The sequence below is a fragment of the Crotalus tigris genome, unplaced genomic scaffold (genome assembly GCF_016545835.1).
Source record: "Crotalus tigris isolate CLP2741 ecotype Arizona unplaced genomic scaffold, ASM1654583v1 scf7180000017576.4783729, whole genome shotgun sequence".
Taxonomy (NCBI): domain Eukaryota; kingdom Metazoa; phylum Chordata; class Lepidosauria; order Squamata; family Viperidae; genus Crotalus; species Crotalus tigris.
The window spans coordinates 584,094-607,807 of NW_024096487.1; the positions used below are offsets into that span (position 1 = coordinate 584,094).

General features: G+C 38.2%; 1 protein-coding gene across 2 annotated transcripts in view; it reads left to right on the forward strand.

Annotated features, from left to right (window-relative positions):
- The window catches only part of MYBPC3 (myosin binding protein C3), a 77,487-nt gene that overhangs the window by 6,817 nt on the left and 46,956 nt on the right, over positions 1–23,714 (forward strand). Inside the window, exons 2-12 of one of the 2 annotated variants that reach the window (XM_039357894.1) lie at positions 4,929–5,195; positions 6,901–7,035; positions 10,973–11,047; positions 11,943–12,091; positions 13,002–13,119; positions 14,733–14,781; positions 15,458–15,496; positions 16,691–16,747; positions 18,514–18,519; positions 21,841–21,861; positions 22,751–22,917. In XM_039357894.1, coding sequence (XP_039213828.1) covers positions 4,929–5,195; positions 6,901–7,035; positions 10,973–11,047; positions 11,943–12,091; positions 13,002–13,119; positions 14,733–14,781; positions 15,458–15,496; positions 16,691–16,747; positions 18,514–18,519; positions 21,841–21,861; positions 22,751–22,917 — 1,083 coding nt within the window. Of the gene's footprint in view, positions 1–4,928; positions 5,196–6,900; positions 7,036–10,972; positions 11,048–11,942; positions 12,092–13,001; positions 13,120–14,732; positions 14,782–15,457; positions 15,497–16,690; positions 16,748–17,233; positions 17,237–18,513; positions 18,520–21,840; positions 21,862–22,750; positions 22,918–23,714 lie in introns of both variants that reach the window. The other variant, XM_039357901.1, reaches the window with a different exon arrangement.

The following is a 23,714-nucleotide window of genomic DNA, read 5'->3' on the forward strand; positions in this document are numbered from 1 at the left end:
AGGCACAATAGTAGAGGAAGTGTCCAGTAAGAGGAGATAGTAGTCCTGGGTCTCTTTTAAGATGTTGCTAAACTAATTATGGACCTACAGACCTATCAGCCTGATTTCAGTACCTGGGAACATTCTGGAAAAGATAATCAAGCAACCAATCAGTGAATACCTAGAGGCAAACAAAGTCATTACCAAAAGCCAACATGGGTTTGTCAAAAAACAGATCATACCAGACAAAGCTTATTGCATTTTTTGACAAGGTGACAAAATTAGTGGACCAGAGGAATGCTGTGGATATAATTTACTTGGACTTCAGTAAGGCATTTGATAAAGTAGACCACAACCTACTACTTGATAGAAAAATGTGGGTTAAACAACATCACCACCAGATGGATTTGTAGCTGGCTGACTGGCTGTACTCAGCATGTGGTCCTCAATGGAACTGTATTTACATGGAGGGACGTGTGTAGTGGGGTGCCCCAGGGCTCTGTTCTGGGCCCAGTGCTCTTCAACATCTTCATCAATGATTTGGATGAGGGGATAGATAGGGAACTCGTCAAATTTGCAAATGACACCAAACTGCCAGGAATAGCCAACACTTAGATAGGCTTAAGATACAGAGAGATTTTTGACAACTTGAACATTGGGCGCTATCTAACAAAATGAAATTGAATGGTGAAAAAAGTAAGGTTCTACATTTAGGCAAGAAAAACAAAATGCACAGGTACAGTATAGGTGGTATCTTGCTCAATAGTAGTAACCCTGAGAGGGATCTCAGAGTCCTAGTGGACAATCATTTAAATATGAACCAGCAGTGTGCTGCAGCTGCCAAAAAAGCCAACACAGTACTAGGCTGCATTAACAGAGAGATAGAATCAAGATCATGTGGTTAATACCTCTTTACAATGCCTTGGTAAGGCCACACTTGGAATACTAAATTCCGTTTTGGTCACCATGATGTAAAAAAGATGTTGAAACTCTAGAAAGAGAAGAGCAACAAAGGTGATTAGGGGACTGGAAGCTAAAACATATAAGGAATAGTTGCTGGAATTGGATATGTCTAGTTTAATGAAGAGAAGGACATAATAGCAATGCTCCAATATCTCAGGGGCTGCCACAAAGAAGAGGGAGTCAACCTATTCTCCAAAGCACCTGAAGGCAGGACAAGAAACAACAGATGGAAACTAACCAAAGAGAGAAGCAACCTAGAACTAACGAGAAATTTCCTGACAGCTAGAACAATTAATCAGTGGCACAACTTGCCTCCAGAAACAGTAAATGCTCCAATGCTGGAAGTTTTTAAGAAAAGACTGGACAGCCATTTGTCTGAAATGATATGGGGTTTCCTGCCTGAGCAGGGGGTTGGACTAGATGACCTCCAAGGTCCCTCCCAACTTTATTATTATTAATAATAATAATAATAACAACATAACACCCCAGACTTAACAATTGTCGATAAGAAAGACAAAAAAGTCTGGATAGTGGACGTGGCAGTGCCTGGAGACAGCAGAATAGACAAGAAAGAACTGGAGAAAATAACAAAATACAAAGACCTACAAATAGAAATAGAAAGACTGTGGCAAAAGCAAGCAAGGGTAGTACCAATAGTAATAGCTCCTTGGGTGCAATCCCAAAACAACTGGATCACCACTTGAACACCATTGGCATTGACAAATTCGCTATTAGTCAATTGCAAAAGGCGGCCTTACTAGGAACTGCTTCCATCCTGCGACGATATCTGTAATACCATCAAACATCCACATCTGCCTATCCCAGGTCCTGGGTAAGGACTCAATAGGTACACAAAATGCCAAATCCTGTCTGAACATCTGGCTGACTGTGCGATGATCCATAATAATAATAATAATAATAATAATAATAATAATAATTCAGTCCTCACCAGGTTTTTCTTAAGCAGGGTTGGATTTAAATTGCCATGAGCACAAGATAGAAGCTGCTTAAAAGGACATTGTTGACAAACCATTAAAATATTTATGGATGATATAAAGGCTAAAAAGGCTGGGTGATAACAGGTGGCTTTACAAAGCTATCCCTCTAAATCTTTTTATCCTCATGCTTTGAAGGGAGAAGACAAGCAGTGTTTGTCTTGCAGTCATTTCCCAAATAGGCTTGGCTTCCAAGAATGCTGTAACCCAGTCCTGTTAGATATAATGTAAATGTCAGGACTTAATTTTTACTACCTACAACATGACATTTGTTTAATGTTGGAAGATCCACTCGTCTATGTATTGTCTCATTGTCTCTTCTCAGTGACTATCCTCCAAGAGCAGCGGATACAGTCAAAATGTATGCATTGCCCCACCCCATCCCCTCACAGCTGTCATCACTTCCTACTCCTTCTCATTATTGTTACTTCTCTGATAATTGCATAGATACTAGATCACCTCCATCTGGTCTTGCAGTTTGCATAAGCTGTCATTATTTTACTTTGAATACTGCTATATCAAGGATGCTGGCTTTCTGTCTAAATATATTTTCCTACTGTAATAGACGTGTGTGTGTGTGTGTGTGTGTGTGTGAGGGAGAGAGAGAGAGAGAGAGAGAGAGAGAGAGAGAGAGAGAGAGAGAGAGAGAGAGAGAGAGAGAGAGAGAGAGAGAGAGAGAGAGAGAGAGAGAAGCACTTGTCTGCAGAAATCCTTTGGTGAAATCCTGTGTTATTTCATCTATATGTATATTCATAAAGTTCCTCTGTTCTCTAGAACAGACTGGTACTGACTTCAACGCAGACCACATTTTCTGTTTATTTTTAAGCCCTGCATCTTCTTTTTTCAGAATCCAAGAGATTCAAACTGAAGTTACTCTACATATAATCATCTAAATATCTATCCGGTCAAATATCATCCCGGTCATGATTGTCACAAAACTGCTTGTTTTTTTTTCACAAGGCAATTGGACTTCCTTGTTTTTCTTTGAAGATGTTTCGCTTTCCATCCAAGAAGCTTCTTCAGCTCTGACTGGATGGTGGGGAATGGAAGGATTTATACTCCTTGCAGACAGCTGGTCATTTGCATTCTTTTAGTGAGTGGTTGAGGCCACCTGGAGGCTTATCTGTGTTGTTACTACTCAGGTGACTCTGACAACACAGATAAGCCTCCGGGGCTTCAACAACTTGCTAAAAGAATGCAAATGACCAACTGTCTGCAAGGAGTATAAATCCTGCCATTCCCCACCGTCCAGTCAGAGCTGAAGAAGCTTCCTGGATGAGAAGCGAAACGTCTTCAAAGAAAAACAAGAAAGTCCAGTTGCCTCATGAAAAAAGCACCTTTGGGACAATCATTTAAATATATGTGTCAATAATGGAAAAAAAAAGTCTCATATATGAGGGTTTCGGCTATTATACCCTTTGAATTAAGGCAGCAAAGGAACCCTGAGTTCTTATCTTAAGGTCAGCTGAAACCATAAAGCCCATTTTTGCCTTCACAACCACATCTGCAGAAAATTAATGATTTTCACAATTTTGAATCAAGAATAACATACACGCGGCTAAACTATAAACCCTAAAACAGCATTAACAAAATAAAAGATCTTTCCCAAACCCCCCAAAAACAGAAAACCTATTTTAACCCTACCTATTGTTATTTATAGCTAATTTGCATTTCTTCTATGAAATCTGAAAAGATTTAAAAGTATTATTAATGTGTTGATTGAGGGGAAGAATCCATTACGAGACCTTCTTTTCCTAAAATGGATATTCCCAGCCATTTTGAAGTCAATATTTCTCCAAAGTGTCAATTTTCCATGAGAACAAAAATGAAATTAAAATGAGGCTATTTTATGAGGTCATACATTTTAGTCCTACTTAATGTATCACATAAACTAGACTACTAAAAGCTCATATTAAAAACTTAAGGGCTACTTGGTACCTTTAGTTAAGTTCCTTATGCGCATGGGTGCCCATTTGTATTTAAACCCAGATAATATAGCTGGTTCATAATAAATCAGTGATGTTTGCTTCTCCTGTCCCAAGGATCAGTGTCATTACCTAATGAATTCAATCTTTTGCACTTCCTCTCATCAATTATCCCACCTTCTTATGCACAAAGCACCTGGAATTAGTAGTTTATGAAAGTGCATATTACAAAGGGAAAGAAATGTGTCAAATGCAAAGTCCTAGTTTAACATCACAAGCATAGCCTATGTAGGTTGTGCTTGTGATGTAGCACATAAAACTGCTTAGACTAAGAAATCCTGGTCAGAATTTTTTTTCCCAATTTTACTTTAGTAAATCTCATCAAGATTTTCAGAAAGTTTCATAGTGCAACTAATTCTTATCATTGTAACTACTAACCAATAGTACATTCAGGAAACAACGCATTTCACTAACCAGAATCTCTGAATGATTTAGTAATGTAACTTCAGAGGTCATATATTTAATGTCACAAAAACATGGATAGCTGAGACCAGGCCTAGCTTTTTCTAAAAGGATCATTATCTGACCAAATAGGAATTCTGGGCTTCTACAGAAAAATGAAGCATTTCACTGGAAAGGAAATAAAACTGGCCTTCCTGTTTTACGGTTCATAGCAGTGGGTTGCCTAAACAACAGGTGGTTGAGGTAAAATGGAGCTAGAATCAAAGTGGTATATTAAAAATGCATAGTCAATCTGGCCCCAAACAGAAGAAAAGAATTTGTGATCATCTGTTTCAGTTCTGAAAGTCAACACCTGTAAACATATTGCAAGTGATATAGGTAAGAGGGAGTAGAAAACAGACTAGACCAGCGAGCCCCAGCCTTTTCGGCCGATAGAGGGGGTGTGGTTTTGTGTGCTGCCTGCATCCTGTGGATGGGGCTTTGCTTGTTTGCATGGCCCAGTTTCTGGCATGCTGCGGACCAGTGCAGCTCCACAAACTGAGGGTTGGGGACCCCTGGGATAGACTATTTTGTACTTTCCAAATTTTGTTTGCCATTTTTTTAGTTTCAGCATTCATTAAGAAACCAAAGACAAAAGATGTCTCAGCAGGAGGCACGGCTGTTTTTGAAGCAGAGACGGAGAAGACTGGCATCAAGGTGAAATGGCAGCAAAATGGTGTAGAACTTGCCACAAGTGAGAAGTATGTTATCAAATCAGAGGGGAATAAGCACTCCTTGATCATTCATAATGTTGGAAAAGAGGATGATGCTACTTATGCTGCCATTGCTGGAAGTTCCAAAGTCAAATTTGAACTTAAAGTGACAGAGCCAGGTAAACCAGAAGTCCAAGTGACTGTTTCAATCCATCATTGCTGTAATACATGACTTTCCTTTGAAGACATTTAAGACAAACTACAGAGCCAATAAAATAGGGATGTTCCCAGGGAGAAGTAAAAACAGGGAGGGGGCAAGATGCTAGCCATGAACATGCAATTGAAACACTGTTCCTTTTTTTTAATGTGTGATGCTTCTGCAGACATCCCTGCCATAAACCAAAAACAGTTATGCTACTCACGTGGAAGGGGAAAAAAACTCTCTGATTCACAACAGAGTGTGGTATTCCCCTTGTATTTGAGCTATTTCTTTTTTTGCAATTGAAATCTAATTTGGGAATCACTAGGCCAGTGATGGCAAACCTTTTAGAAACCGAGTGCCCAAACTGCAACCCCAAACCCACTTATTTATCGCCGGGTCCAGATGGGCATGGCCCAGTGGATGGCCATGGCTGTGGTGGTTATGGCAGACTGAGTGGGTGTGGCCAAGGTGGGCATGGTCACCTCAATGTTGCTCATGGGGAGGGACGCCTGTGGGGACCAGGCAAGGTTGGGGGAGATCCAGGGGTCTCTGGCAGGTGGGACGTTGGGCAGGAGGCTCGTCCTGAGGGGTGAGGTGAGGTGAGGCAGGGCAGGGGTGCCATTGTCACAGGGCAAGGTGAGGCAGGGGCCAGGGCGGCGGCTGCCAGACACCATTGGCCCCCGCACACAGAGGCCAGCGAGCGCATGGGTGCTGGGATGCATCCAGCCATGTGGGACCTCGGTGAGTTAGCGGGCGGCTGGTTGAAGAGGGACGGTTGCCATCTCCAGGGCACGGTGCGCGTGCCCACAGAGAGGGCTCCGAGTGCTGCCTCTGGCACGCGTACCATAGGTTCGCCACCACTGCACTAGGCTAAATGATAGGACCACAGAACAATAGTTGGGATTCAGCACAAACCTCCCACAGGCAGATAAGTCATTGCTGCATTTGCGAGGCATTTGAATAAGCAAAGTTTTTTGTTGGTTAGATGAGGGAAGGTGCAATCCACCTCAAAATCCACTTATCTAGGTCCCCATCCAAAACAGTGAAGTTTTGGGGTGGGAAAGAGGATTTGTAAAATTCAATTCACAAAGTCCCAAAGGACTTTTTTCAAAAGGCAACTGGACTTTCTTGGGGTTTTTTTCTTTTGAAAATGTTTCGCTTATCCACCAATTCCCCATCAGCCAGTTAAAACTGAAGAAGAAACGTTTTCAGAGGGAAAAAAACCAAGAAAGTCCAGTTGCCTTTTGGAAAAAAGCATCTTTGGGTCAACCATGACTAGGACGATTGAGAATTTCCAAAGACAATTCAATTTATTAAATATGAAAAAAATATTCACTTCTGCAAAAAAAAAGTTCATAAATTATTGCAGAGTGTAGGTTTGGGAAGGCATTTTGGAGATAATTTGATCCAGTTCCCTGCCCAGCCTGCTATTAAAGCATCCAACTTCCATTTACATTCTTCCAGTGAAGAATGGAAGTGAAGTCCACTAGCTCTGAGACAGGCTGTTCCACAACTGAATATCTCTTGCTCTCAGAAAATTCTTCTTGACACATTTAATTTTTTAATTTTTCAGTATTAAAAATAATCTTAATTTTGCTGAAGAATGTCATGTTCCTACAATGTGCTGTAAAGTTTCATTTTAAAAAATTCTCCCATGTTGTCTTTTTTTTTTTTTTTTTAAGAAAAGACAGCAGAGGTTCCTCCTCCTGATGTTTCTTCTGATCAACCAAGTTTCTCAGATATACTTACTGTACCAGATACTGGACCTACAAATGCTGAATCTAAAGATGCTAAAGATGATAGCAAAGTCTCAGAAGGTAAAAATAGCAACAGGCATGAAAATTAACCTAATCCTAATTATAAGAAAATGAATATTTACTGACAACAAAGAGAAAAACCCACATTATGTGGCTTGACAAACTATTTTACCTATTATTTGCTCTTTAGTATATACAGACTCATCTAGTTAAGTTAGGCAGTATAAAAATGTGATGAATAAATGAATAAAAATAAATACAACCAGTGTACTATAAAACTTTGTTTTTGATGAGAAAATGTGCATACATTTCAATTAACTATTTTAGCATGCCTATGCCTGAAAACTTATTATTTTTTTGTCCTTTGGGGATATCAAAACAATGTTATACCAGGCCAAGCCACTAATCTGTTTAGTTTAATATTGCCTCCATCAACTGTTAATATTTTAAACAAGAACACAATTTAGAGATTCAAAATATACTGCTGGGGGCTTTTTGTATGAAATCTGGATGTTCTATCTCTTAGGTCTAGTCCTTGCTGATCTTTCAGATAATTTGCCAAATTATATACTTGTTTAAGCTGATCTGCCTGTAGCTGATATCACAAGGCACAACAGCAAAATAGCGAGTGATTGTACAACTGTGATTAGTTTCCAGTAATCAATTTACTTCAATGAACACTTTTGTTAAATACAGGTCTTTTGAGTATCTGCCACCATCATGTCTACTTAAACTCTGCTCCCTGCTTTAACAGACCAGAACTGGCATAAATGTAGCTGTGTTCTTTTCCATGTTCTCTTGCTTGATAGTGATAGACAGGCATGGTGGTTTAGGATATAAGTAACTTTCTGAGCTCAGATGGATGTTTCATTGAAAGTCCTGATTCTGGTCTTCTGGTTTTTGGTTCAACAGACTCCTGATTGCCATCAGTCTTAGCAAGTCCATAGGGCCTGACAGCTGCATTAAGAGCTCCTTGCCAGTCTTTAAACCACTAAAATGTTATGCAGGGATAAATTGCAGATCCATATCTACCATAATAACAAAGCCAGAAATGATGTTATCCTTACTTATTATTAGCAGCAAGTTAAGAAAAGCAGGAGGATTTCCATGATTTTGTTTCTACTTCCACCAAGCTTCCCACAGGAAAGACAATCAACAATCAGACCCCTGACTGAGCATAGGCTGGGATTAGTTGACTATAAGTGAATGACTAAATGATTTGTTTAACTACCTGTCAAGTTATCCAGGTAACAAGTGGCTGGAACTAATGGTATGGGAGACAGTGAAGCAGGAAGGAGCTCTCCTATGCAGTTGTGGCCTCTCAGTGGATTATTTCTAAATATGAGTCTAGTGCTTTTCTGAAAGAGTGCTAATGCTGTGTATAAAAATAAACTCACTGACAGGGGGTTTGGGATGAAATGGGAGGGAACAATTGATAAAGAGTAAATGTGATTCTCAGACAGTGATGGAAGGGAATGTTAACACTGATAACGAGTAGCCAAATGATCCAGTTCTGACCTTCTGGAAGTAGTCTGTGGCTGACCATGGAAAACATGAATTTGTGATTGAGTTGCACATAACAATATACATAGCAATGGAATCTAATGCCACCAAGACAGTACAAGCGTGACCAAGCTTGTAGGATGCAATCTTTCCTGATTTAGGCTGACCTTTCATGCAGCGTTAATTCAGAAGAATGCTAAACACAAGTTTTGCAATACATTTACAACTCTTTCAGAAAAAAAGTGCTAAGCCACAAACACATGGCTTGTTGCATGGTTAGGAGCAAGTGAGGAAGAGCTTCTAATCTAAGCTCTTCGACACAGCTGGTTCTTCCTCCTCTGACTCAAAGCTTAAGACCAGGGCCAAGACAATATGGTGAAGTTGGTTGAAGTTTTGGTTCTCACTCTTGTGGGTGGTTTGTATCTTCCTCAATCTCAAGTCCTCTACCAGAAGCCTCGGAGTTTGAGAGTTTTGTGGAGTATCTTAGCTGCCCCTCCCCCTGAAGGCTTCTGGACAGAGACCTCTGATGTCGTTCCTGGGATCTGGTGGAGTCACAGCTCCAATTGCCTCTACCATCCCTGGAACCACTTTGGTCTTTACTTTCCACATCCTCTCCAGTTCCTTCTTTAGGCTTTGGTACTTCTCCAGCTTCTCATACTCTTTCTTCCTGATGTTGCTGTCACTTGGCACTGCTACATCTATCATTACCTCTGTCTTTTGATCCTTGTCAACTACCACACTGTTTGGTTAATTGGCTAATACATGCTTGTTTGTCTGGATCTGGAAGTCCTATAGTGTCTTAGCTTTCTTATTCTCCATGACCTTCAGTGGGATCTTTCATCTTGACTTAGGAAGATCAAGCTCATATTCAGTGCACAAATAAGAACCTGGCATTATAGGAATATCTGCACAGAACATTACTACATCTTCCTATGCATAATGCTAGTTTGTGCTGTTCAGTATATGCTGTTCCTACCTATATTTTACACCCTGCCACTATGTGTTGGACTGTCTCTGAGTTCTCTCTGCACCTTGGATCCTGTCTAGTGTGATAGACCAACTACCTCTAGTGCTTACTGCCTGTTCTTGTGCTGTAATGATAAGTGCCTCAGTGATGTCTTTAAGTCCAGTGCTTTCTAGCCATTGGTAACATTTCCCAATGTCTGCCACCTCAGGTATCTGTCAATGATACATCTCATGTAGGGTCTTGTTGTGCCATGACACTTCCTCTGCTTGATCTTCCTCCCATGTCTGCTGCTGCCTCAAGCATTCTCTCGCAAGCTCACCTTAAAGTGCCATTTTACTGATTTATTCATGAATGGTCTAGATTTCATTCAGGACAGGGGCTTTAATATTCACCAGATCCTGACCACCATATTTATGGCCATCTTTCCAGCTAGACTGGAATCTCTGGGTGTTGGATTTGGCACGCTAACCTCCGTACTTCATGATGAGTTTTCAGGTTTTCACACCAGCAGCTTCTATGTCCTTCTTTGGCTAGCACATTGGCAGAGTATCTGATGACTGGCATGGCATACATGGTGATGGCATGGATCTTGTTTATCTTATATCCTTTATAAAAGAGATCTCCAACCCCACTACCATGCCACAACCTGTTCGAAACCAGGCCATAGAGAAATGGGCAAGCGCACGCAAAGCTCCATTCATGTGAGTGGTGGACAAGCATGCACGCAAAGCTCCACTCACATGAGCAGAGGGTGCTTGCGTTTGCATGTGAAGCTCCACTTGCACAAGTGAAGGGCGCTTGCATTCGCGCATGAAGTTCCATTCACACGTATGGAGCTTCGCGGGCAAGCACTCTCTGCTTGCACGAGTGGAGCTTCATGTGCGAACATAAGCACTCTCCACTCAAGCACCCTCTGCTTGTGTGTGAAGCTCCATTCATGTGATTGGAGGGCGTATGCACCTGCAACTCATACACATACACACCCTGTGACATGCCAGGCTACCAAACTGGAAAGGTTGGGGACCACTGCTTTATATTTGTGGCAAAAGTTTTCCCCAAAATCCCCCCCTTAAGTTCTCCCCAAGATTCAAGCAGTTCCCATCATACTGGTATTTTGAAGGACCCTGACAACCAACCTCTTTGCCAAAGATATATAAATGGATAGAAAGGTAACTTTTATTAAATATTTTTAAAAGGAAGATAAAAACTAATACAAACTAATATAAAGTAAGAAAAAGAAAGAAAGAAAAGAGAAAGTTAAAACTATGAGAAAAGAAAGAAAAAAGATATCAAGAAGTAGCTTCTGATCTTCTTTACAGTAATAAGTACAATTATAAATTTATCATTTACATTATGGTTACAACATAACTCTCTTCTTTCTATAATCTATCTTTTGTTTTGTTTTGTGTTGTTTCCTGACTTTTTGTAAACTGCCCAGAGTCACTGGGAGTCAGGCAGCATTTACATTTATACTATCATTATTAATTATTATATTAATCTTGATTTGACTTACAATTCTTCCTACAGAAGCCCAGAAAGAGGTACCTGTCGACCCAATTGGTATCTTTGTGACTCGACCACAGGATGGAGAAGTTACAGTTGGTAAGTGCATGGCATAGATTCTAGACCAAAAGTAAAAAAAAGGGGGTGGCCTAGCAACATTCATTTTGTCACTATTACTACTGCAGACATCCCTTAAAAGGTGGAATGAAAAAATGTGGACTTTTTTCTTTCGCACTTTTTGGGGCGTGTGGTGCAAAACGTTAGCTTTAATCTTGAAGATGCATAAGTGTCCTATTTTACTCTTTAAAACTCTGACCGAGCTCACTTGTGTAGTACAAGTCTCCCCTACGAACCTTGGCTCTCAAAGAAGTTGTTCCTTTAAGACCTTAAAGCAGGGGTGTCAAACTCAATTTCATTGAGGGCTGCATCAGCATTGCGGTTGCCCTCGGGCGGGCTGGATGGGTGTGGCCAGGTTGGGTGCAGCCTACTGGGTGGGCGTGGATGGAGTGGATATGGCCTAATGGGTGGGCGTGGCCAGCTCTCCATCGTTCGTGTCAAGGGTGCCTGTGGGGCCCTGGGCAGGAGTGGGATAGATCTGAGGGTCTCTGGCAGAAGGGGGTGGGATCAGGGCAAGTGCCAAGGCATGGTCCACTGGGGGAGCCTCACTATTCCTCTCAGGCCATGCGGGGGGGCTTATGGAGCTAAGACTGAATGCGTTTCAGCATAAATGGCCACCACAAAATTGTACATGGGCTCCCGGCCGGCCTGGCCAGGGCCAAGGCAGAGGGGGCTGTTTCCTCACTGTTTCCAAGATGGCTTTGTGGGCCACATGAAACCACTTTGCGGGCCACATCCAGCCCCCGGGCCTTGTGTTTGACATGTCTGCCTTAAAGGAAAGGTTCTTTTGCAAAACTGGTGTCTCTAAAGTAGTCCGTGATAGAGCAGGAAACTTTTATCCTGGAAACTCCATACTCACCTTAATTTCTCTCCCAAGGCGGGAACATTACATTCACTGCTGTAGTGGCAAGTGAAAGCTTGCTGAAGAAACCTACAGCCAAATGGTTCAAGGGGAAGTGGATGGACTTGGCAAGCAAAGTGGGAAAACACCTCCAGCTTCATGAGAGTTATGACCGAACTAACAAGGTACAGCTACTATAAAAAGAATTTGATCTCTCCACCTTTTTATATTTTGTTGAAAGCAGCATAATCATAACAACAACATTTCTTCTTAGAAATATTTGTAGAATTGTATATAGTTACTGTTTTATTGTCTTGACTTAAAATGTTGTTTAGAGCTTCTTGCTTATACTGTACCGAATAAGAGCTGGTAAAATTTACTTTAAGTATGTTATGCAACTTCTCCCAATGCGTAATTTACATTAGTTAAGAAAGTACTGTGTACATTTGTGTCAGAAAAAGGATGAAAAAAATACTTCTTAAGTCTGTTTTATCCCAATGATGGAATTGTACAGATGAAGAATGGATAATCTCTTAGGGATTTTTTTTTTAAAATATCAATCTGAGTTTTTCCCAAAACTTTTTTTTCTTTTTCAGTTTTAAATGTACTAAATCTGGCTTCATGTATTTCATCACTCCATTCTAACTAGAAATAGAGAGAAGAATGTTCCTCTTCTAGTTAGCTAACAATAGTTAGATATATAGAAAATATAATGGGATTCAGAGAGTATAATAGAACAAAGAATGAATATATTATATCCATTAAGATAAATTTGTAGATACTGAGGTCTCATCAGAGTTCCTAAGCAAGTTAAGATATTCATACATTCTTATGACAAATTATTTGGTAGGAAAAAAAATTAAGAGAAAAAAGAAACAAGAACATTTTCATTAGGAGAAAGTAAAAAATAAAGAATCCCTCAAGTTGAGTTTGGCTCCTAGGGATTCACTGTGAAGTAGTAATTAATTCCATATGTATATTATAGAGAACAAGATGATTATTGGGAAATTCAGACGAAGAACTCTTAGTTAATAACATTCAGATTTATGTGTCTATCTCCTAAAAGGGCCAATTAATTCTCCCATTCTTTTCAAGGTTTATGTCTTTGAAATGAACATTATTGATGCAGAACCAACTTATGCAGGGGGATATCGATGTGAAGTGGCTATAAAGGACAAATTTGATAGCTGTAATTTTACCCTGGTTGTCCATGGTAAGGGGTTATGTTTTCCTTATCAAAATGTTTATATTTTGGTAAAAGTATATAATATTAATATACTATATATTATAGCTACTATAATGCTATAATAGTAATTATTATTATTCCATGCTGAATAATGTGTCTTGCGTAAGGCATACACTGGGATAAAACGTACATCAAATTAAAATATGTGCTCAGAAAAGGATTGATAAAGTCTGAATAAAATAGGATTTTGGAGAAGGGACAAAAGAGAAATGACAAAAATTTCCTTTTAATTGTTGATTTATTTAGTTATTTTAAAAAAAAAACTACATGAGAATTTCTGCTTCATTGCATTCAGAAATATATGTTCATGGATCTATTTTTTTCTCAAATGTCAGTATTTTGAACCAGGATTTTGTTGGGATGTTTATAAAATGCAAAGATAATTGGATAATGTACAAACTTGGTTTTCTGCAATTATATGCCTATCTATCTCAAAATTAAACTCCACTTAAATTGAAATTTACTCCCAGGTAACTAGCTGTAAAGTGGCAATTTTAACCTGCTTATCCATCCAAAGGGATTTAATCTCAGATGTTTTAGAGACAATGGACATGAAGCAATATAATTCAGTTGAAGTTTCAGTTTGGTATGTGAATATTAGTTGTCTTACTGTCTGTACTGCTATCTGATACAATCGTATTTCTGCAATTTAATTTGTAATCTAATTACAGAACAGATCACACATTATTTTAAATTGTGAAAGCACTAAAACTGCTGCGATTGCAAACAAACTGAATTCAAATTAATTTTGCATCCGTAACAATGTTAGATTGTTTATTCAGCAAAAGTGAGTAGAATGTAAGACCACTCATTCTGTTTTCTCTAAGGCCCAACCCCAGAAGAGGAAGGGAAAATGTTTGTTACCGCATGCCCGGCCTCTTCCCATAAATGATTTGAAAGAATAACTTGATCATTTTTGTAGCTTGATTTAAATGTAGAAACTTGCCTAATTTTAGAAATCACTGAGAAATTGGAAAAATACCTCAACCATAATTTTGACTTTGATTAGAAGGACGGGTGAACTAATATTTGTCTAAAGGAATTTCATGGAGAAGCAACTTAGTGCAGGTTTGTTTCCCCACTCAGTGGGATTTCAATTCCATCATCTCCCAAAACTCCCCTCATCTCTATCAGCATGTCATTTTTCAGGCTGCTATAAGGATATCACACTCATTATATTTGTATAAAGTAAAATCAACATTTAGATGGTTTTAAATCTAAGTTTTCTGTCTGAACCTTAAAAGCAGAATCTTCCAGTTGAACATGACTTCTGGTCACCAAATGATGCATCTATATAGTTTCTGCAGTTGGCAATAATATGGAAGTGGTTTGCTATTGCATTCTTTTGCAATATGTTTTCAGCTCTAAGTCTAGCCTACAGGCCTGGGATTTTGAGGTAGTCTCCTTTCTAAGTACTAAGCAAGGCTGGGGTTTTCCTTACTGCATGAAATGTCAATCTCCAGATGAAAACAATAAATGCTGTTTTTTTAAAAAAAAAACTAGAGGAAAATTTGGGAAGAAAGTTTTTGATGCCTTTGAATACTGTCTTATTGTTATTACCACTATCTGTATAATCACAGAGGCACCTGCCACAGCTGACCTGGACATCCGATCAGCATTTCGACGGACGTAAGTGTTATCACAAATGTTTATGCTAGTTTGCCAATGCAGGAAACAAACTGATATATAACACCAACAGAATATCACTGGCTAAATCTCTACTCCAGATATGCGCTCATAGCGTAAGCCCAATGTGGGAGCACGCTGAGAGTTCCTAACACAGCACAAGGGATCATGCAATTAGCCCAGTTCCCAAAACTGAGATCTCTAGCCAAGTGATTCAAGCACAAACTACATTTGTGCACGTCTGTGCATTGCACATCCTAATCTAACAGCCAGGCTTATGGGTATGATCCAAAATAGCAAATTACTTTTTCAAGTAATTTGAGCATTTAAAAACATAATTTTAAAGTTAAGCACTGGGATTAATATTTCTGATAAATGTTTCCTGTCATGATGGAGCTATAGAAGAAATGGAAAAAATGGGAAAAAATCACTTTGTTTGGAAGTATTCTGAGTTTCAGAAGTATTTATAAACAGCAGGAGACAACAACAGCAACCACCGCAACACATCACCCCAAATATTCAATAGAGATTAGAAGATAACCTAGTCCCTGTGTACAGGCTCAGAACTTGATCAACATAGTTTTTAAAGCAGGATAAAGCAATTAGAAATTTAGGTAAGGATTCTTTTCAGCAGAAAGAAGATGTGTTTGTTTAAATTCTTTGTATAATTCTTATTTAGGAGTGCAGCAGGAGGAGGAAAGTGGACATCAGGATCCAGGTACCTAATATTCCATATTCAGCATTGATCACCATTGTGAACTGTCACTCAAAAGGCGCTTTAAACAGTTAAAATAGAATATTTTTATGTTTTCTCTCAAACATCAGCTCTATAACATTGTTTATCACTTTCTTCATGGAATAACTAAATAATGAAATAACTAACTAAAATATTTAAGGTTTAACCATGCTAGCCAAGAATACTAAGAACTGTAGTTCCAGCATATCTGAAAAGTGATAGCTTGAGATGATTTTCTCAGTTACAGCCAATATTTATCTTTATTTGAACTGTGGAAGCTTGATTCATTTTCCAGCTCTTACCTCCTACATGTGATTCAACCTTCTGGAGCAGATCTGGAATATGTGCAAAAGAGGGCAGGAGAAGGACATCCTAATTTCATTGGTGAATTCCTTTCCATCACTGGATAACAACCACTCTATCATAAAGACCCAAAGTCACTGCATTTGACAGTATTAAGCCAGTATGTGGTGTTGAGCTATATAGTAAAACCAAAAATAACAAACATTGTTACTCAACTCAGCTCAAACCAAATAAAATGATTTTATTAAAAAGGCTTATTGAAAATTATTGCCTGTATCTATTTCTTATTTTTGAGTAACAATCTAGTAACGACGACAACAGGGGAAGCATGTTTTCCCATTTACTATGTTTATATTCAGAACAATATTAGCAGAAAATAAGCTTGTGTGATACCTTTGCAGATGCAATGGACTTCAGGGTTTAATATGATCTCCTTGATAAGCTTTGGGAGGAGAAAAAAGATAAAATAAACTAGGTTGTGTTGTTCCTGAAGTTTATGTTGAGTCAGACCTGGTTTTGTTCCTTTCATCCTTCCAGCATTGGCTATCCAGTGCCTATTCCAGGTTAGGGAAGTCTGGTGTGATTAGGTATCATTGCATAAAAGCAAAATATTCACCTGGATCTTTTTAAAAAGTGAGTCCTGTTCTTCCCTCATGAGACTCCAAGCATTATGCTATAATTCAAGTATCATCAGGAGCATAATACCCTGGAAGAAGGAAATGAGATCAAGCTTTAAACAATCTAAAATGTTTCTTAGTTTGTAAGTGAAGTGGTTTTCCTACAAGGAGGTAGTTGAATTCCTACATTTTAGAGAAGCTATTTTTTTCTTTGTTTATTATTCATTATTAAAACACTCTTTGCTCTGTTGTGCAGTGTGGATGGTCAAGATGAAGGCAGAGAGTTGGATTTCACTACCTTGCTGAGAAAGAGGTGAGTAGTCACTGCGTAACCAATTCACCCTTCAGAACAATGGGATAAAACACTTGGGGACCAATGAATTGTGTCAAATGTTTTGGCAACATTCTCACATCCATTTCCCCCAGAAGGAATGCTGAATGTCTTAAGTTTCTGTTATTTCCAATAAAAAGTAGGTGATTATAACGGCATGGGAACTGACCTCTGTGGTGATTGAGCAACACAATTGCACCTGATTGAGCAACACAATTTGTCAAAAAGTGGATGCAAGGAAAACATTCCCAAAATGGCCAGTTCAGTGTCAGTGGTACTAAGTAGTACTAAGCAGCATAGCACTATAATCCACAATATAGGGCTGAGAAAGAAGATCAGGATTTTTTTTTTTAACAATTTACTTTTCTGTCCCTGGTTTTTCATGCTTCTCTCTCCTTTTTTCTTCTTTTTGCACTTTGCTCTGATTTGCATCACCACTTGGAAAACTTGCTTGGAATTCTGGAACAGAGAGTAAGATTTATTTTAATTCCTTTTAAACTGCATGGAATTTGTGAAGTATGTATGATTTGCAGTATACATAAGCAGCCTTTTTTTCAGTGCTTTGGAGCATCATACGTCTATCACCTCAGATATTATTTAAAATATAGCTCATATGGATGATGGAGCAGTCACTTTCATTAATTTGCTGGCTTAATATTCTGCTTTAGAGCAGTTTTGTTGAATAATTTCCAAAATTGGTTATTTGGGAACCAGCTTTGAGCATCTTCTAGATATGTAATCGTATCTAAGGGCCATTCTCTGCCTTCTTGAAGTAACTGAAGTGAACCAACGTCTTTAGTAAGCAGCTTATGAACCATCCATGGATCATGTCTTATAAAAGCTCTTGAGCTAAAATAACCTCTCTGCAGTAAGTTACTTTACAACATCTTTTAAAACAATAGCTGTTTTTGCCCTGTTACTGACTTACGTTGCTCCAGTGATGTATTGTTTGAGCCTGACGTTGATTATGTTAACGTGAGGTAAATGTTTTAACAATAAGATAACCACTGATACTTGCTTTTATTTAAAACCAGAATTATCCTTCAAATGAGATCATATTTTGTTGTGATGATAATCCACCATAATTTTCAACTCTATCTAATGAAGAAAAAAAGGAATGGGGGATAAATGTCACTTCAGTAATAACTAAACTAGTTTTTACCCATATGAAAATAATATAAACTCAGTATTAATATTAATTATCTATGTTTCCACTGGAATGTTAGAATAGCCAATCTGGAACCAGCACTGAATCTAAAACCTGCTACTGGTAATATTGGAAGGAAGTCCTGTTCTAGAGGAGTTGAACCGAAATGACTTCTAATATTTCTACTAGATTATTTGAGTGTTTTTACACCCCAGCCACTGTGAATTTGTAGCCAGGATCTGCAAGACTAAAGCATGTATCCAGAAGGATGTTAGCCGTTTCTCATACAAATCCTTCAGCAATTTGGAATTCTATACTGATGAATGGTTATGTTTACAATGAAGATGTTTTATACCATCAAATAAGTAATTTGAGTTTAGTCTTAAGAATTTTTTTCAAATATTGAGAATTTTCAAATATTTCTATATCTTAATGTTTGAGAGGAAAGCTTTCTTTCTTTCTTTCTTTCTTTCTTTCTTTCTCTTCTCAACAATGTTAAGCCTTTTAAATAAGCAATATAAAAGTATACAAACTTAATCTATGAAGATTTTTCTATTTTATGAGCCAATGTCATTCATAGATTTTGCATTAGTGGGTGCAGAGACAGGTGGAGATAGAGGGCCTTTAATGCCTCTTTGCACCCTACAGCTGTCCTGATTTGGAAGAAGTACTAAAGCTATTGGTACTGGACAGAAAATTCCTGTTCCTCCACCCCAGCAGCAAAATGTGCTAATTGTCCACACTTTGCACCATTAAAATTTAGTCACATGATGAGAGCTTCCAGAGTCATAGCAATGATTTGATGAGCTAAATGTTGCCCATTCTTGTTTTAATGGGAAGTGCAGATAAATAGAAAAAGCATATAAACCTTCCCTTCCGTACTACTAATCCCAATCTGGACTGGATACTCCTCTGTTTTCCCTCTTTTTTAGATATATTTTGCCATATACATTACGACAGTCTTTCTTTCTTTCTTTCTTTCTTTCTTTCTTTCTTTCTTTCTTTCTTTCTTTTTTTCTTTCTTTCAGACGGAATGTATCAAGTATGAGGAAATGAAGGGGGAGGCCTACTCATAGAAAAGGCCCATCAATGGAAACTGTTCTCGACCCATAAAAGGAAAGCAGTTGGTGTTTGCTTTCCCAGCCTGGGTGGGTGGAGTAGTGAGGAAGAGATAAAGAATCAGGGGAAGTACTTAGTGGCCATGGTAAATGTGGTTGAAACAGAAGAACAGACTATCATTATAACCAAAGGGAAGGGATGGGTAAAAAAACTGGAAAGGATTTCTTAAACTGAATTCATTTCTAGCCAATTCACATACAGAGGGGTAAAGCCCTTAAAGGGAAATAATGAGATGGATTCTCTCTCTTCCACTCACCTCACATTTACTGAGTTCATTACCATGGTATACGTCGTCAGGGACTTGGAAAACTACTAGATGCCCTACCATATTTTCAGAAAACTAGTGTTCTCTCTACCGCACTCTATTTCAAAGCAAAATTTCTTAGGCGGGTAAGTGGGAAGGAATTTCACTTTTCAGGTAAACACTTGATACTTGCTCAAGTGTTATTATTCCAGCTTGGCATTTAAAAGCAAGTCCCACTGATTCAAAAGGGTATGTCTGGAGCTTAATGTTATAACCCTTGTTTACTCTTTTTTAAACGGATTTTATTTTTAATGTGACTTGTCTGGCTCCGGAAATAAGGGTTTCATTTTAAATACTTATGGTAGCATAGTGCAACTGATCTGTTCCTGTATTTTTGTTTCATAATCACAGTAAAGAGGCAGGAAGGTTATGTAACTTTTTTCAGAGGCCTGAAATGTTCTTTTTTGGAAATGCATGTACTCACCCAGTGGCTCCCTTCCTGGAGGTCATTCCAATGGAAATTTTATATTATGCTGCTCAGATGTATTATTTTCCAACAGGGTAGTCTGAATAGATGGCACTGACGTACAGGTGCCACAGACCAAGCGGAAGGAATACTCCAGCATTGGACAGGCAATGAGAGAAACTCCTAGAGGAGGTGACATTCAAACACTCCAAGTAATAGGATAGGGGAAACCATTGTTAGTTGTTTGCAACAATTTTAATTGTTTCACAGTTGTTTAGAACACATAACTCCAAGTTAGTTAGGGCCTAATGAAACTCTCTAATATGCAAGCAAGATAGAACTATGCCAAATAGTCCCACTCTTGAGGATGTGATTTTACATAACCCTATGTCTTGAGGTATGTACTGCAAGGAAGGATATACAATGGTCTATACGAAAACTGGTCACTACAGATGCTGGTATTTTCGCAGTTTTAAGTAATGCTTCTAGATAACTTGTTTGTGTTTGGTAGGATTAGTTGAAAAAGTAAAGCAGCCATACCCAACCTGGTTCCTTTCAGCTATATGGGAGTACAATTTATATTGTGATGGAAACTGTAGTTCAAGATGATGGGAGACCTCAGTTTGGCAAAGATTGTTTTAATTCTCCCACACTTGTAAAATAATTGTGGGGTTATTTTCTATATCACTTACAATAAGAAGCATAATGCCTTGGGGGTTAGTTAGTTAAGTGGCAAGCTAGGTGAGGTGGAAGAATCCCTTGTTACCGTCATTCTTAAGATGGTGAAAATCTGGCTTGTGACTTCAATCTCATTATTTCACCAACTTTGAGACCAAATCAAAACAAGGGTTGGTTTTGAGGTAGGCAGTGATGCTTGAATGTGGTTTTGAATAGTTCTTTTAGCACAGATTCTGCCAAACTGAAGAATAAAGTTGCACTAATTGAACTGAATTACTTCTCTATAAATTAGATCAATAGTTGTATTTGTATGTTTCCAAAGAGAATGGCACAAGGTAGAAGTTCCTGTTTTAGAAAAGACCATGAAGGACTTGAGAATTGGATCACACCCCTGTTCTATCTAGCCCAGAAGCTAGTTTTCAAAATGGCCAATCAAATACACAGAGAAGGCTACTTGTCTCCCAGTCACGCTGTTGTCAATCTTAGAAACCACCAATCCCCATCACTTCCATAAATTGGCAGCCAGCACTCCATTTCTGGTAGCAAATTCCAAGGTTTAATTACACATTGAGTAAAAGAAAATACTTCCTTTTGTCTTCCCTAATTCTTCCAGGATTTAATTTCATTAAATGATCTCAGGTTCTAGTACTTGGGGAATGGGAAAAGAGATTCTCCTTGGCACTTTATTTACACCGCACTTTTGGTGTAAGTGTAATTTTTTTTGCACTTCTATCATGTCTTCTCTCATTTTCCTCCTTTCCAGATGAAAAAGTCCCAAATATATGTAACCTTTCCTCATTCTTATTGGCTTCCTCTGAACCTTCTCTAGCTCCTTTTTGAGGTGCAATCACCAGAGCTGCACAAAATATTCCATATATGGTTACATCTTTTTTTGTATAATAGTGTTATGATATTGGTATCTCTATTTTCAGTACTGTTTCTTATTATCTCTAACATAAAATTGGTCTTTTTTTTAATAACAGCAGGTGCACAATGCATCAATACTTCCATTTAACTGATTATCATTATTCCAAGATTTCTCTCCTTCATGAGTCACTGCCAGCGCTGATTCCATTAGTTGATATGAGTAGTTAGGATTTTTAGTAGAAGTAAGCTCCTGTCAATTTTTTGAATAATATTAACAACCAGAAAAACTAGCAGTAGATTAATGACATATTCTTTTGAGACTGGTATAAATTATAGTCTATAAGCTACATAAAATTGGGTCGTTGTGTGTGCAATTGCTTCTTTGCTACCATTTTTCAGTGTGGTAAATAATTAGACTTTTTATCAAGGAAGTTGAAGCTTGTTCTACTGATGGCTGATGATACTACTAATTCTTGATGCCCTCTCTTTTGCTTATGGGGATGCTGCTGCATGTTCCTGCATATATTTTTCGGCATTGTTTTGAAGTCCAGCAGTTTCTTGCGCTCGGTACATCGGTAAGCATTCACTCCATCTCTTCTGCAGTGGTAATTGTCAGTAAAGTCAGGTAACTGTCTTTTGCTTCAAAAAGGGAAAAAGGAAAAAAAAGTAACTTTATAGCACCTTAAAGGCGCTAATATTACATTTTGATGGTTTAGAATCTTACATCTTATGAATTGGACTCTGTTTGATATCATATATCACAATGTATGTGTTAAATTATAATACTTTGGAAAACTCTTCATGTTTTTATTAACAACACACAAAAAATTAAACAGATTTACATATTTAAGAAACATGAAATTAAATAGCAATCTTAATTTAATTATCATATTATCCAAAGTTAAATTCTTCCATCCTTTGGACTAAAGTCATCTTTAGGATCCATGGATGGCACATATCTTTTCAAGTATCAATTTTAAAATAAGGCATTAATCGGTATTTGCAAAAAAAAATCATCTACTTACCTATAACTATGGAAGATTTTTTCCATAAATTCATGAAATACATAGATAAAGTTTTCCTAGTCCTTAACCACAACCTTAAGAATCTGAATCTAAGGTTCAGCTGTTGCTTCATCACCAAGCTATTCAGACCACATTTGTACATTCTGCAAAATACAGAGTTACTAGCTCTATGTTAGGGAACCAGCAGCATTCTGTTGCATCCAGACCTTTTACTCCCACCATGTTTCTCTTGCTTATGTGAGTGGCGAAAGGATCCAGAGCCTTCACATTTACTGTACATGTCTAAACCCAAGATATAATTCAAGCACATTAGAAAGCATAGCATTTGTTGCTAGCTTGAAATACCAAATGTTATTGACAGGAGAGAAACCAAGATCCTGGATGTTGCTCAATTGCTTAAGTGAAATATAATGTGAGGCTACATGTCCTTTCTTTGTAGAAATGAAGGAAAACTTGAATCGCAGCCAGAGGTTGATGTTTGGGAAATCCTTCGAAATGCTTCGCCATCAGAATATGAGAAAATTGCATTTCAATATGGCATCACTGATCTACGGGGAATGTTGAAACGCCTCAAGCGCATGAAGAAGGAGGAGAAGAAAAGCACATGTAAGAGAACGTGTTTTCCTCCACCATTCAGATAAATTGTCTCCTGTTAGAGAAGTGTCCTATGCAAACAATGTATAAATTATTATTATTTTCAAACTGTGGCCTTTCTTCTCTCGCTTCTATTTATCTAGAAAAGAACAGCTGGCTCTATAAAATTAGAAATGAAAGTTAAAGCTGACAAGGATAGGAGAAAAGAAAGAGGAAATTTATAAATAATAAAGGGAGCTTAGAAAAAAAAATCAACCAAACCAATCAAAGTAAAGAAAGAGAAAAGACAGACAGGGTAGAATAAACCAATACTGAATGGAAGATTGGGAGTTAATGTACAGTGTTCATAAACCAGTGGTATTGGCATGATCCAATGCATTTGTCAAAATAACAGAAGCAATACTGTGCTGTCATCATGGAAGCTCTATCACTTTTCTATATGTATGTTATATCATGATAGATATCCAGAAGGGCCAGACTTGAAATACTCTTCCATCATTGTCTCTCCTCGACACTTCCTAAGGGCATCCATGCAAGGGGGAAGTTACAAAAATCAAATTGGTGGTTGTAGTTAGGCAGTCAAGGCTCCCTACCTTTTCATGTGCATGCAACATTAACTTGAATCACACAATTGCAACTGCCACTTCAAAATTTTCCACACACAACACAAGTACACACTTCCAACTGTGAATACCCATGAACATACATTTTAAAAATATAAGTCTTAGTCTGGCTGTAATTTAGTGCAACACAATCCTTCCTCGCAAGCCTTCAGACAAAGCTTCATTTGAAAATTGGCTTGCAGGCTT